Genomic DNA, 14,466 nt, shown 5'->3' with positions numbered 1-14,466 from the left:
TTAGAATCTAACCTTGTAGTAGCTCAACTCGGATCGTAATTAAATTTGAACCTTTCAATCCTATCATATTAGAAAAACTTGGAGAAAGGACAATTTTTCTCATTATTTTTATACCTTCGAAAGCACTGGAATAAAAAATTTAAAAGCAAATAGAATGGTCTACTTAGTCAGGTCATAAGTTCTGTCACAAAGATTGGTTGTAGGTATAGATCCCTTATTATTCATAAATATGGGTTGAAAGCTTATTTAAGACGGTAGGTAGGCCCAATGCCCTTGAGCGTCTGGGCTTTCCTCGCTCACTGCGATCATACGTGAATTTCGTCTCGCTGCACCAGAGCGAGGTTCAAAGAATGAGATACAGCCCAGACCAGAGGTGCGCGGTTGGCGCCACTCGTATTTTTATGTTTTGCAGATATTTTATCGTTTGAGTATGAGTAGATAATGCATTTAGTGCAGGTCGTAAATTATATGAATTATAAATTATTGACTGTCCGTACATTGTAGTACACTGTTGCGGACTTCACAAACCCAGTAACGGAGTACTATTGTAAATTTAGTTAAGATATTTATTGTCACTAAAACAGCTTTTTAAGTTTTATTGTAAGTACTAACATTTTATGAGCCACGAGCTTAAAATAAACGTTAATTTAATTATACTTTACAAGCCTCAATTAGTACATTTTTGTGTTTTATCTGTTTTTTGCAAATAAATACCTAAGTCAAATCGACAGATTAACATTAGTACCTAGGTACTAAATTGAGGTGTACAGTGCGTTTATTTTATACAGTCAGTTTTTTATCTACTCAATAAATAAATAAATATAAATAATGCCATTAATTAATATAATTATATAATAAGTAACTTATAAAATTAACTACCTACATACATAGCCTTAACATTTTTAGAATTGTTACCTAACTAGTGTTATTTTTCGAAGTTCGACGTTTTCTCAAACATATATTATCATTACACCGAATCAGCGCTCTGGGGTCCGTTTATCAAAAGCTTGTAGCTTGTAATACAAGTGGAAGTCCCTTTCTAACAAAAGCTGTCTAAAAGTGACATCCGCTTGTATTACAAGCTACAAGCTTTTGATAAACGGGCGCCTGCAGTTATTAATTTTTTGGCCACAAAAACCCCGATATTATAGCACTTGGGCTATGCACCAGCGAACATAGTGCAAGGAAGGCACAGAGCGACGAGCGACACAGCCTCCTCGTTTCAAAGCTGGCATACGACCAGAGATGGGCATTAATCAATTAACTTTTTAATCGACTAATTAATCGATTAAATTCGTCGATTAATTTAATAGACCTAACATACGATTGAAATTGATTTAATCTGAATATCCGATGAAATTTCTCGATTAACTCCTGATTGAAAACCTCCATCACCACCTCCACGAAATGCAAGATCTATTCGTATCTGAACCACAAAACATTTGTGTATTTTACAAACTAATGATTGCATCATAGTCATCATAGATCATAGCATTGTAGGTATCGTATTATCGTTGCGGTGGTAAGTAGTAGGTAAGCAAGTTTGATATTAGATCATAGCATTGTAGGTATCGTATTATCGTTGCGGTGGTAAGTAGTAGGTAAGCAAGCAAGTTTGATATTAGATCATAGCATTGTAGGTATCGTATTATCGTTGCGGTGGTAAGTAGTAGGTAAGCAAGTTTGATATTAGATCATAGCATTGTAGGTATCGTATTATCGTTGCGGTGGTAAGTAGTAGGTAAGCAAGTTTGATATTAGATCATAGCATTGTAGGTATCGTATTATCGTTGCGGTGGTAAGTAGTAGGTAAGCAAGCAAGTTTGATATTAGATCATAGCATTGTAGGTATCGTATTATCGTTGCGGTGGTAAGTAGTAGGTAAGCAAGTTTGATATTAGATCATAGCATTGTAGGTATCGTATTATCGTTGCGGTGGTAAGTAGTAGGTAAGCAAGTTTGATATTAGATCATAGCATTGTAGGTATCGTATTATCGTTGCGGTGGTAAGTAGTAGGTAAGCAAGTTTGATATTAGATCATAGCATTGTAGGTATCGTATTATCGTTGCGGTGGTAAGTAGTAGGTAAGCAAGTTTGATATTAGATCATAGCATTGTAGGTATCGTATTATCGTTGCGGTGGTAAGTAGTAGGTAAGCAAGTTTGATATTAGATCATAGCATTGTAGGTATCGTATTATCGTTGCGGTGGTAAGTAGTAGGTAAGCAAGTTTGATATTAGATCATAGCATTGTAGGTATCGTATTATCGTTGCGGTGGTAAGTAGTAGGTAAGCAAGTTTTATATTAGATCATAGCATTGTAGGTATCTTATTATCGTTGCGGTGGTAAGTAGTAGGTAAGCAAGCAAGTTTGATATTTAGGGTTCCGTACCCAAAGGGTAAAAACGGGACCCTATTACTAAGACTCCGCTGTCCGTCTGGCCGTCTGTCCGTCTGTCTGTCTGTCACTAGGCTGTATCTCATGAACCGTGATAGCTAGACAGTTGAAATTTTCACAGATGATGTATTTCTGTTGCGGCTATAACAACAAATACTAAAAAGTACGGAACCCTCGGTGGGTGAGTCCGACTCGCACTTGTCCGGTTTTTTTTCCTTTCGCCTTAACCTTTTAAACGCCAATGACGGATATATCGTCACCGCAGGTCCAACGCCAAAGATTAATCGGTCAGACCACAGAGCAACATAGACCTACGTGCATGTGCATAAAGTTCAATTTAAGTTTTGACACTTCGGTGACGTGGCGTCCGGTCCGAGTGACAGCTTTTCAGCAGCGTCGAAAAGGTTAATAGGGTATTTGACTACTAGTCAAATCAGTTTCGTTTTCGAACTGTCATAACGATTTTGCTACTATGGAATTTATATGAAACACAAGCATGTGACGTCACAAATTTGATTGTGACGTCACATGCTAGTTTTACTTTTTATACGGGTTTTAAAATAGAAATTGTGTCTAAACATAACTGAACATAAATTTTCTGGTGCTTTATTTATTTTTAATACCGTCAAATACCCTATTTATAGTTTTGCCGTAAAAGAATACGACAGGCCGTTTTGTTATTTTTACTAAACGGCTTAATCGATTTAGGGTCAGTATTTATAAATAACTAATATTTTGATTATTCCTACTTTCATTTATGATTAACTTATAAAATATTATCATTTGACTTACTTGTCACTAGTTCCCTTCATTTTGAATTGTTATAAATTATGTTTTTAACAAACCAATAAACTTAAAATATTGGTACTAGTATTCGTTTTCATCATCAACCACCACCAATCAATGGGAGATTACCGAATCTCCCAACACGATTTTACCCTTTGGGTACGGAACCCTAAAAACCAGTCGCCTTACACGCGGCTTTTGCCGCACTTGCGGCGCTACACATCTCTGTCTGTGTAAAGGGCCTCGTCTGAGGCAATGCGTCGACGTGGACGTGGGCTTGCTGCAGCCGAAAGCTTGTCTATCCTGGACTAGCAGTCTCACGCGGCTATTGCCTCCCGAGGCGGCTCGCTCAGTGTGGATCCGACTAATAATGATTATTAAATAAGTATAAATATCGTATTCAAAGTTAAAATGTATAACAAGCACATATCGTCACTTCATGTCAATCTTATTTACACACAGCCACCGATCTACACTGAGGAGGAACGCCAGAACGCGCAGCGGACCGTCGACATTGTGTCTGACATTATGCACAGCTTCGCTCACGCGTTCCACGCCGTCAGCGACATCAACTTCCAGGTCGGCCAGCGGAACCCGCGCCTCACCTCGGAGGCGTCCGTCATGCGACATCCGCTACCCATGCAGGTAACTCTTGCATTATATTACGCATCGGTAACGAAAGCAACGAAGCGCACGCTCTAAGCATGCACGCTCAACGCTGACGTATGTCACGTTGATGATCTACTGCTGGGCATAGGCCTCCTTTGATCTTCATGACTCCCGATTTAATGCTTATATATTAAAGGTGTTGAAGTTGTCCTGCCATCTTGGCCTGGGCCTACCCCGGCCACGCCGTTCTTCCGGCATCCACTTGTTAACTATGCTAGTCCACCTATCCAGTGCTATATTATTGTATTACATATATATAAATTAGATGTTTGTGTGGGTTTTTATTAGCCCTAGTCGGTTGTCCAATGTCAGAACACTGATAAACCACAAAATACTTGTATCTACCTTAAATACCGAAATGCAAGCATCTGGTGCTAATTTGTCTATTTTTTTCACCAACAGCAGGCGCACATTAACGTTGTTCAGTCTAACCGCCGGCAGCCGGGGCAGAATGGCACCACCGTTCCGACGGCAGGCGCCGGCGTAGGCGCGGGCAACACCGCCACCGGTCAAACCGCACCCGTTACCACCGCCACTGCCACCAGCGTCACGAGCGCCACCGTCACCAGCGGCTCGGCCACCGCCACCGCCACCGCCACCAGCGTTAGCGCTAGCGCCGCGACCCCCGCGCCCACCACCACCGTCACCGGCAACCTGTCTGACGCTCAGCCAACCACTGAACCCAATGCCGCGGGCAGAAACTCCACCCAGCCTACCGTCAACATAAACATACAACCTGATCCCATCACGTACCAAGTGGAAATCGAGACCAGGGTGCCGATAGCGTTCGCTCTAGAGAATGCCTTGTTAAACGGGCTGACTGGCGCACACGGCCAAGTGCCTGCCGGTGGCGCCCAGCCGGCGCAGCCCAACCAACCGCAACAACCGCAGGACGGCCAGCCCAACCAGACAAGCCAGGGCAATCAACCACAACAACCTAGGCGTCAAGTGCTCTTTGGTGAGTATAAGAGGTGTCTAACACCTGTTATCTGCCTCCTTTCTCAACAAAATCTATTTTACACAAAATTCCTTTTTCTGTTACTCAATTAAATATAATTCAAGTGGCAAATTACTAAGATCCAGACAACTGTATTATCAGAGACTATGTAACACCACCTAATAAAACTATCTAAAAGAGTCAAAGAGCGGTGGTGGCCGAGTGGATCTGACGTCCGACTTTCAATCCGGAGGTCGCGGGTCGCTGGGTCGGGACGTATATAGGCTGAATATATTATTATTATAAAAGAGTCACCGGGTTTCCGTTAATTCACAATGAATTTTATTTTTTCGAATATTTATTTCAAAGAAGTATACTATGACTCGGAATATTTTATTTTTATTTTTAAATATGATGTAAGACTGACCGTGACCGTAGTTATTATTCATCGAATACTATTCAGGAAGTAATAGGGAGCAATAAGGGTTTCAAAATATGGCAAAGGACGAAAGGGAGAAACGGGATGAACACCTTGATGGATGCACAGGGCAAACTCACTTATAATACCCAAGAAATTAAGAGACTCACCGAAAAGTACTATAAGAATTTGTACACATCTACAATATCATAGCAAACTCATGAAAAGTCGAATGAGAAACGTGCCCCGTTAGGTCGACACTATAATGAAGATACAGTAGCGGCAAATAATCTATCATATTTTTTCAGATACATTGACATATTTTTTTTGGTAATTTCTCAAAATATATAACTGAGGCGTTAAAGTCCAAACTCAAGGTTTGCCAGCGAGCGATGGAGCGCAGTATACTAGGTGTTCGCAGAACTGATAGAATCAGAAACACGGAACTGCGCTCCAGAACTCGAGTTGTAGATGTAGGTGTCCAGACCGCTAAGCTTAAGTGGGACTGGGCTGGGCATGTCTGCCGCATGCACCCTGAAAGGTGGGCCAAAATGGTTACCGAGTGGGACCCACGGAACACCATAGATGGTGCTGGTCGGGGTGCAGGCAGGCCGAAAAGGAGATGGCGGGACGACTTAGACGCATTTTATCCGGATTGGCGGGACACTACAAACGACAGGGTCGAGTGGAGGAAACGAGGGGAGGCCTTTGCCCAGCAGTGGGACACTAAATTAGGCTAGTAAAAAAAAAAATATCTCAAAAACGGCTTTAGCGATTTGATGAAATATACAATATTGGGACGTAAAACGACAATTCGATCAACCTGGGGTACTTTTTAAAAATAATTAATTTGCCTGAATTTTCGCAGTAGCCCGGTGGGTATTAAATTGTAAAGTAATTATTCGATTTAATTTTCAAATAAGAGGCGAAAGAGGGCGAAACATCGATCCATCTAGGTTTTATTGTTGGTAAGATTCGCTTTTGAGTGTTTTCCAATAAGAAAATCAATATTTATATTATAACATACATTAATTGGTGTGTGTGAAGTACCCAATCCGCATTGTGCTAACCTGGCTGCCTAATGCCACGTGTAGTGGGACGTAAGTATATCTATATATGGGCGGAATGCCTAACTGCATTACTCCACGGAAAAAAATAAAACCGCTGGTTAGGTTCCTCTTCCGTTGACCTACCTCCGGTGTCACTGTGACGTGGTTGTTCTGGGACACCCTGTATATTTGCATTACGGCAAGATACAAAAATCAATAGAATATAACTCCTGACTCCTCTGTTTCTGGCTTATGTAGATTATGAAAAGGCGTTCGATTCAATAGAATATTGGGCTGTCGCACAATCGCTCAGGCGAAACCACATCGACGAAAGATATATAGCGATCCTGAGAAATCTCTAGAAAACAGCTACTATGACAGTCCAGCTCAAGGAGAGAACAGACCCTATCCCAATGAGGGCTAACGCGTATGAATTCGCCGCTAGGGGCGCTAGTGTAGATGGTGGTCTTTTCCATAGTTCGAAATGTCACTTGTCACTTCAATGACTGACAGCTGTTCTATAGTCTTTTGGACCACCATCAACAGAGGCGCCAACTGGTGAGCAAAAAAACGATAGCCCTCATTAGGAGAGTAGTACGCCAAGGAGAGGTAATGCCTTGGAAAACATTTTTAAAACCTTCAATTGGGATGATAGAGGTATAAATGTCGAAGGCGTACGCCTCTATCACCTCCGCTATGCCGATGACATCGTCATTATATCTGAAAATGCACATGACCTATAACACATGCTAGAGGAACTGTATGCCGCGTCGCTGTGTTGGGTTGAAAATGAATATGGATAAAACAAAAGTCATGGCAACAGTAAACTTTTCCCAAAACCCCATATCATTGGATACCCAACCTTTAGAACAAGTGACAGAATACAACTACCTCGGACAGCAAATAAGGTTTGGAGCGGACTCGATGATGGCGGAGATCAGTCGGAGGACACAGATGGGCTGGGCTGCCTTTGGTAAACTGAAGAATGTGTTCCAAGCCAAAATACCTCAATCTCTGAAGACCAAAGTGTTTAACCAATGTGTACTTCCCGCCATGACCTTCACTTGCGAGACGTGGGCGCTAACGATGTGCGGAATGAAGTCGCACAAAGAGCGATGGAACGCAGTATGCTCGGTATATCTCTGCGATAGAATCCGAAACGAGGAGATCCGGCGACGGACCAAAGTAGTTGATATCGGTTGGCGGATTGCTACGCTACAATGGGTCTGGGCTCGTTTCTGAGCAACCCCCACCAAAACGAACTGTTCATATAAAAGTTGGTTAGTTATCATTATTGTATCATTTAATGTTCGACTAAATAACTTTTCTGTATCTATAATTTTGGTATACTTAATTTATAAGAAATAACTTTTCTACATAACGATGATTCTGTGAAATGAAGTTACATGAGTAAAATGTCCAATAAACATGATTAGTTATTACATTTCTTGATGAAATATCAATAATATAATGATTATTTTGTAATATGATATTACTTGTAAAATATTCTGTAAACCGAGTCAACGAAATTGTGTTTGAGTAGGCAGTAAAATTTTACGAATAAAACGTCCGGAATGATCTTTAGACAGTCTTGTTATCATAACATGTTTGTGTGCAGGCGATAAAAATGCTACCGTGCTAAGCCCACTGATAATTGTTAGGTACTACTTTGATTGTTAAGTTGTCTGTGATTTTTGATTGCCTTTGAACAAAGATTCATTGATTTTATTAGCATGTGTAAAGTAAGAAAATATAGATCCCCCAAATTTGACATTTGAAGACGATGGGTTTCAAATTCAAAACACAAATTTATAAATAGTCAATGAATCTTTGCTTCGGAATATATTTATGATTGAGGATTTGACTTTTATTAATCTATTAAATGTTATTTTTATAAGCAACATACTTTGTAACATTTCGGGGATATTGTATTGATTTATTTGTCCTAGATTTTGAGAATTTGTTCCGTGGCCTAGGCCAGAACGGCGGTCTGGGCGGTGTGGAGGTGGTAATGAGTATGGAGGAGATCCCCAACGGTCAGATAGTGGGATCGGTGCCCGCGGGGCCGGCGGCGGGCGGCGCGGGCGCGGGCGCGGGCGCGGGCACGGGCACGCGCGCCGAGCCCGTGCTGCACGGCATCGGCGTGCAGCAAGCCGACGGCGGAGGTAATACTCCCCACATCTTCGGAGCAGACAGTTAGTTATATATTTTTATTATGTTATTTATACTGTCAATAACCACCATCCTGAATCCTGAATAAATACATACATTCTATGGGCCGGCTTCGCTAAATGACACGGTATGGCAAGGATTTTACGAGACGAGAGATAATTTAACACATTTCATATAATTTATCTGTTACTTTTTACTCTCCCATGTCTGTTGTTTTATATATGGATATTGTATGTAATGTGCAATTTTATGTAATAAGTGCACATAAGTATATTATTTTGATTGTGGTTTCTAACAAAATAACAAGTCCAATAGTTATTAGGCACTACATGTAATTTTCTAACTACTTCTATGATTCAAGCACATAATATATGTGAAGTAACATGTTTCTATTTAATAAATACTAATATACATAAGTCTATTGCGCCTGCCATTAGTAATTTTTACTTACAGAATATTTTAAAATAATAACATCTCATAATAAAATCGGATAGGAACGAATGGCGAAACCTAGTATCGAAGGCCAAGATCCACTTCGGGTCGCTGAGCCAGCGAAGTAAGTAAGTAAGTAAGCATAATAAAATCGGTTTGATTGCTTTTGTTATGACGATTTCTTTTGAGTCATACTCATAAGCTAGTACATTTAACACAGACCACCCCCTATACGAGTAGACTAAGCTTATAGGACGACTCGCGGTCGCCGCCCGTATGGTGTAATGGTCTTATATAAGATTGCTCGCGCGCCGCTCTGATCAGTTGCGCCCAAGAATACGACCTATTAGCAGTGTGCACTGTGCACGTCTGTACGAAAATAAATCGTAAATAATTGAATTCGTTCGCTAATAATTTATATTGCAGCGTATAACTCACCTAAGACTTCCAAGTACAAAACAGATGGAATAACATTCCAGTTAATTGTGAAATTCATTGTTTTGTTGAAAATTGTTTCTTGTCCGCGGGGTTCATTTTATACTGATCAATACGGTTGTACTGAGCAGCAACGAAGTATGCCCGTCCCTTTTCGTCAACATGAAAATGCAATGTGCTATCCCTTTCACCTTAACGACTAGTGATGTGACGGTGATGGTTTCGTCAGTTGCGGAAACTTCTTGCTTTCGTTCGTACCGTATTGTACCATTTTAAAAAATGTGGCGACACCGCGGACCCCTTTTCCAGAGGGCCCTTTCATCTGGCCTTCGCCTCTGTGCTTGCCTTGACTGGCCGACCAGAGTGAAGTCACAAGAGCAGGACCGATGCTCCAGGTTGGAAGTGTAAAATGTCATAACGCCGGCGGCCTGCTGAACGGATTACCGGGAACTGGCTACCGCAGACTCACCTCTCGACAACCTCACAGCCGCGCCGAAGTGTTGCCCTATTGTCGCACTGTGCGTGCGGCCGTTGTGGGGCCCACTAAATGAGTTGGCGAATCACCACCTGTCTTTCACAATTTTGAGAATTTTTAGGTGTCCGCTAGTCTCCTCCCATAGCCCATTATCCAGTCCATCCAACTTGCATATCAATAGCCTATGACCTTTAGTTCCCATCGCAGCACAAAAGTGCTGCACTGCAATAGTCTTTGCACCTGGCGGGAACCATCCCCTGATGTATCATATTGTGCGCTCGGGGATGGTATCCGCCTCGTGTATCCCTTGCTTTTAGATTAATTTGTCTTAAAGGGCCTCTGTGCTGTGGGTTCGGCCCCACGCATGCCTCCCAAAGGCCCGGGACCGCATGGTCCCGAGATATGGTAAGACAGACAAATAATAGTAATATATTCTTTATTGTGCACCACATAATGAAAAAAGAATACAGCTAAAGAATACACATTACATTAGGTAACAACAGGCGGTCCTATCGCTCAGAAGCTATCTTTTCCAGACAACCTTTGGGAAGCAGGAAATCAATAACTTACAACAATTTTACGTGTAGTGCTGATACGAGATTACGTAGAATACTAATAGATTATTTTTTATTAATAATAATTAGTATGTAGAATCTGTAGTTTTATTTAGTTGGTAGTTTATCTTAGTAGGTAGATACCTACGTAGTTTAGTTTTCACGCGTAGTTTTGTTAAGGATATTGATTCCGTACCCAAAGGGTAAAAACGGGACCCTATTACTAAGACTCCACTGTCTGTCCGTCTGTCACCAGGCTGTATGTCATGAACCGTGATAGTAAGACAGTTAAAATTTTCACAGATGATGTATTTCTGTTGCCGCTATAACAACAAACACTAAAAAGTACGAAGTTGGAGTTACTCAGAAGCACGTTATTTTTTTTAACGCTTTTACGAAGTACATACTGTGTAAATCTCATGAATGTAAATTCCACCACAAAATGTATGCAACACCGAGTATTAAATTTCATACATATTTTCTGGGACCCTTATTAGGTACTTTACGTTTAGAATCTTATATCATTAATATGCTAAGTATTTTTTTTAGATTCATTAATAAAGTACCTACTTAATGAAATATTTTAATGTTTTAATATTATTAAGTATTGTTTCTGTAGACTTTATTGATAACAATTTTACCACAGTAAATTATCAACTGGTACCAGTACCACTGCCTGTAATGAACATGTCCCATCCCTACGTTTACAATACCAATCACAACGCCGTGAGCACCCGCCCCGCACCTCAGAGGTTGGTGATTTCCGTCGCGAACAAAATGGCCAATATTAGGCTTCTATAGACGATTTTCTGTGACATCTAAGCTCGGGTCTATTTCAAGCATGGTCCTCCTAAGCGTGAATAGCATTATGTTAGGCCGCGGTCTGAGCGCACACGACCGGCGAGCGACGACAAGCCCAATGTATGAATAGCCAAGACCTGCCGCTCGTCGCTCCGCCGCTCACGCGCGCCCAGGCCGCGGCCGTACTAAACCATCAAGCTGACGTGAAAAAGCCCCCTTTTATTCAATAAAGATTTTTAAAAAAGCTGACGGAAATGAATCGAATACAAATAATATTTATAAATATTTGGCTATCAAAATTCTTATGTATAAGGATATTGATATCATTGATAATTCATTCCGATCCTATGTATCTATACGTTTGTGCATATGTGGGTAAGTAAGTTCGCTGCCTTGTCGCGCATGACAGCTGTAACAGCCATTTTTATTAAAAAAATTACCGTATTCTCGTGCAACGAATTCCAAATTCGAACTGGTTTTTCGACAACTGTTATATATGGAGGGTAGTATAGCATGACATAGCCAATGTCATTGAGTAGGTATGAGTTCCAGATACATACCTAAGATATAAGGTGACCTTCTAAATTAAGCGAAACAATGGCGCATTTGAACCCTGTCGTAGAAACCTATTTACTGTGGATTTTACATGGGTGTGTTCTTCTTCAGTCTATCTAGGCGGTATGCCGTGGGGCGGCGCTCCTAGCGCGGACCTGCTGCAGAACATCGTGTCGTCGGTGATTCGACAAGGCCTGTTGCCGGGCGGCGAGGCCGTCGCGCTGCAGGTGGCGCACGCCATGCCCAACGCCGCGCCCGACCAGCCACAGCCGCAGAACGGACACACTCCGGGCAGACACGGTAACTGTCAGTCTTACCTCTTACGTTATATGGACTCTCCCTTCTGCAAGCCCGTTCGTTACGTTCACACAACTTTGGACAATTTTTTACCTGACAGAATACTGAATTATGTATTGTTTTTTGAACGTATGTATGCATCTATGTATGATGTATGTATATCCAATTCTTTGGCACACCCTATAAAACCTACATTCTGATTTCAGTAAAAGGTGTCATTTGATTAGTCTCAGTTGTGGCAGTTACAGGGTATTCACATTATTGCAAGCCTTACGGCAGTCGGTTTTTATAAGTTTTTTCAATTCGATTTGCATCGTCTAGGTCTAGGTTATCAATTAGGCCTTGTTAATGCAAATTTATATATATATTTATGTTTATTTATATGAGCCTAGAGTGTCCCACTGCTGGGCAAAGGCCTCTCTCCTCCCTTTCCACGTATCCCGGTCTTGACCCGTCTTGTGTTTATCCGCAGCCAACCTGCACCTCCGACGCGCCACGACCACGACCCGCGCGCACGCCGTTACCCTCAACAACTTCATCTACGACAGGTTCCTGTTGTGCGTCAGTCCGCACGCCCGCCGGCGCCTGCTTAGACGCAGGTACGCCATACATTTAGAATTTAATGGCGCTTATTTGATTAGAATTGAATGCGATACTCATACCGAAACCAGTTTTAAGAATGACTACACAGCGCTAAATCCTCTAGACCCATCAGTCTCACAACATTCCTGCTGAAAACTTTGGAAAAACTGTGCGACAGGGATTTGAGGGATCGAACGCTAAATATGCACAGGTTCGCGTAAATTTATGGAATCGGCCCTACACATTTTGTCAACCGTATCGAGAGAGCCATCGACGACCAGGAACTGAGTCCCGGCACTTTCATTGACATTTAAGGCGCCTTTGATAACACCCACTTTACCGGTATAGTATAGGGAATGGCTCTAAGAAATGAATGGATTGAATGCTCATATGAGAGAATTGGAAAAATAGCTTACTTGACGCAATATAATAATAATAATGCGTGTAATATTCCATTGAATATTCATAAAAATTAAGAAAATTACGCAAAGGAATTATAAAGACCGTTTCATGTTGAACAAAAAAGTTCATTTGTCAAAAACCAATAAATTAGTTTTTTTTAAATTTGGTAAATACAGGGAGTATTACTGCAATGTTCTGCCGCCAGAGTGCAGTGCAGACTAGACCATACTAAACAATAGAGTAACTTATACATACTAGGCCTTAAACAGTTTTTTGACAAGTTTTCACTATGACATTGATGCATCAAGGCGGTTTGTTTACAGGTGGCCTACCGCGAAACGCGAAAATAGAAATTTCGTTATTTGCTCCTCTATCGATCGAATAAGCAAGAGTGATAGAGAAACAGAGACCGAACTTTCGATTTTCGCCTTTCGCGGTAGGCCCTGTGATTGTGCTAGTGACGTACTCTACACAGTTTTGCGTAATACATATTCCCTATTGACTTGGACCGGAATACCAATACCCACCGATATTATACCAGCCATAAGCGTCTACTAGTCATTTAACTTATCTTAGGCCTACACTTGACTAAAGTACGCGTTGAATATCATTCAACATATTATAATTTATTGCGCTGACAAATATATTTAATTTTATTGAAATTTTATATTGATCTCTGCTTGACATTGTTTTCTTGTTACTTAATATTATATCAATTTATTGATATTGTAATTTATAAAATAATTATGCATGATAAGCATTGTAAACCAATCGTACGCCTACAGGCAAAATATAGTGTTCCACAACATATTTATTTATAAGACCTAATTTTTGTACCTATGTTTTTACGAATAAATGATTTATGATTATGATTTAACATCAAGTGCCTACGGCTCATAAAAGACATCTCGGGACTCGTAAATCGGGTATCGTATGCGAGTGTGACACACTTTTCACACTCGCATAGCAAATGTACTATTATCTTTTTAGCACATATCAATATAAACTAACTTTTAGGTGAAAATTATTGTCTTACGTCACACCAAGTCACACAGAGGAAGCCAAAATCGACGCCGCAATACCATGCTGATAGCCAAGTAATTTATCCATAGAACAATGTGAAAACAGCAGTAAAAAGTGGTTAGCTAATTTAACACGCTGAGCCAATTTACACCAGTTATGAATTTTTATTTACAGTGGAGTGTTGCGAGGACATACCTACGCATTTTGTATGGAAGAAAAAAATACAACATTTCGTTATTTTATTTTTTTTAAATACGCAATGTTGAACTGTAAAAGTGTAAACTTCCTGTTAGCATTTGAGTAACACTATAAATGATTGTGGAAAGTACACTTTTTTTGGAATTCACTCATATGTCACACCTATACCAAGCCTGTTTGAAAGCATGAAGGTTACGAGGTATACGTCATCCATAACAGCTATAAGCGTTGCGGGCGTGACTATTCATTGGATGTTGTATCGTTTATGCCCTAAACCGTGGCT

General features: G+C 40.8%; 1 protein-coding gene across 1 annotated transcript in view; it reads left to right on the top strand.

Moving 5' to 3' along the window:
- LOC134754479 (large proline-rich protein bag6) overlaps positions 1 to 14,466 on the top strand; it is a 51,594-nt gene that overhangs the window by 12,680 nt on the left and 24,448 nt on the right. The window contains exons 9-13 of the mRNA XM_063690812.1: positions 3,647 to 3,829; positions 4,256 to 4,811; positions 8,207 to 8,452; positions 11,793 to 11,987; positions 12,451 to 12,577. Coding sequence (XP_063546882.1) covers positions 3,647 to 3,829; positions 4,256 to 4,811; positions 8,207 to 8,452; positions 11,793 to 11,987; positions 12,451 to 12,577 — 1,307 coding nt within the window. The remainder of the gene's footprint in view (positions 1 to 3,646; positions 3,830 to 4,255; positions 4,812 to 8,206; positions 8,453 to 11,792; positions 11,988 to 12,450; positions 12,578 to 14,466) is intronic.

Source organism: Cydia strobilella, chromosome Z (assembly GCF_947568885.1).
Source record: "Cydia strobilella chromosome Z, ilCydStro3.1, whole genome shotgun sequence".
NCBI lineage: Eukaryota > Metazoa > Arthropoda > Insecta > Lepidoptera > Tortricidae > Cydia > Cydia strobilella.
Note: the sequence above shows the minus strand (reverse complement) of the source record. Positions and strands in the feature narration are given on the sequence as shown.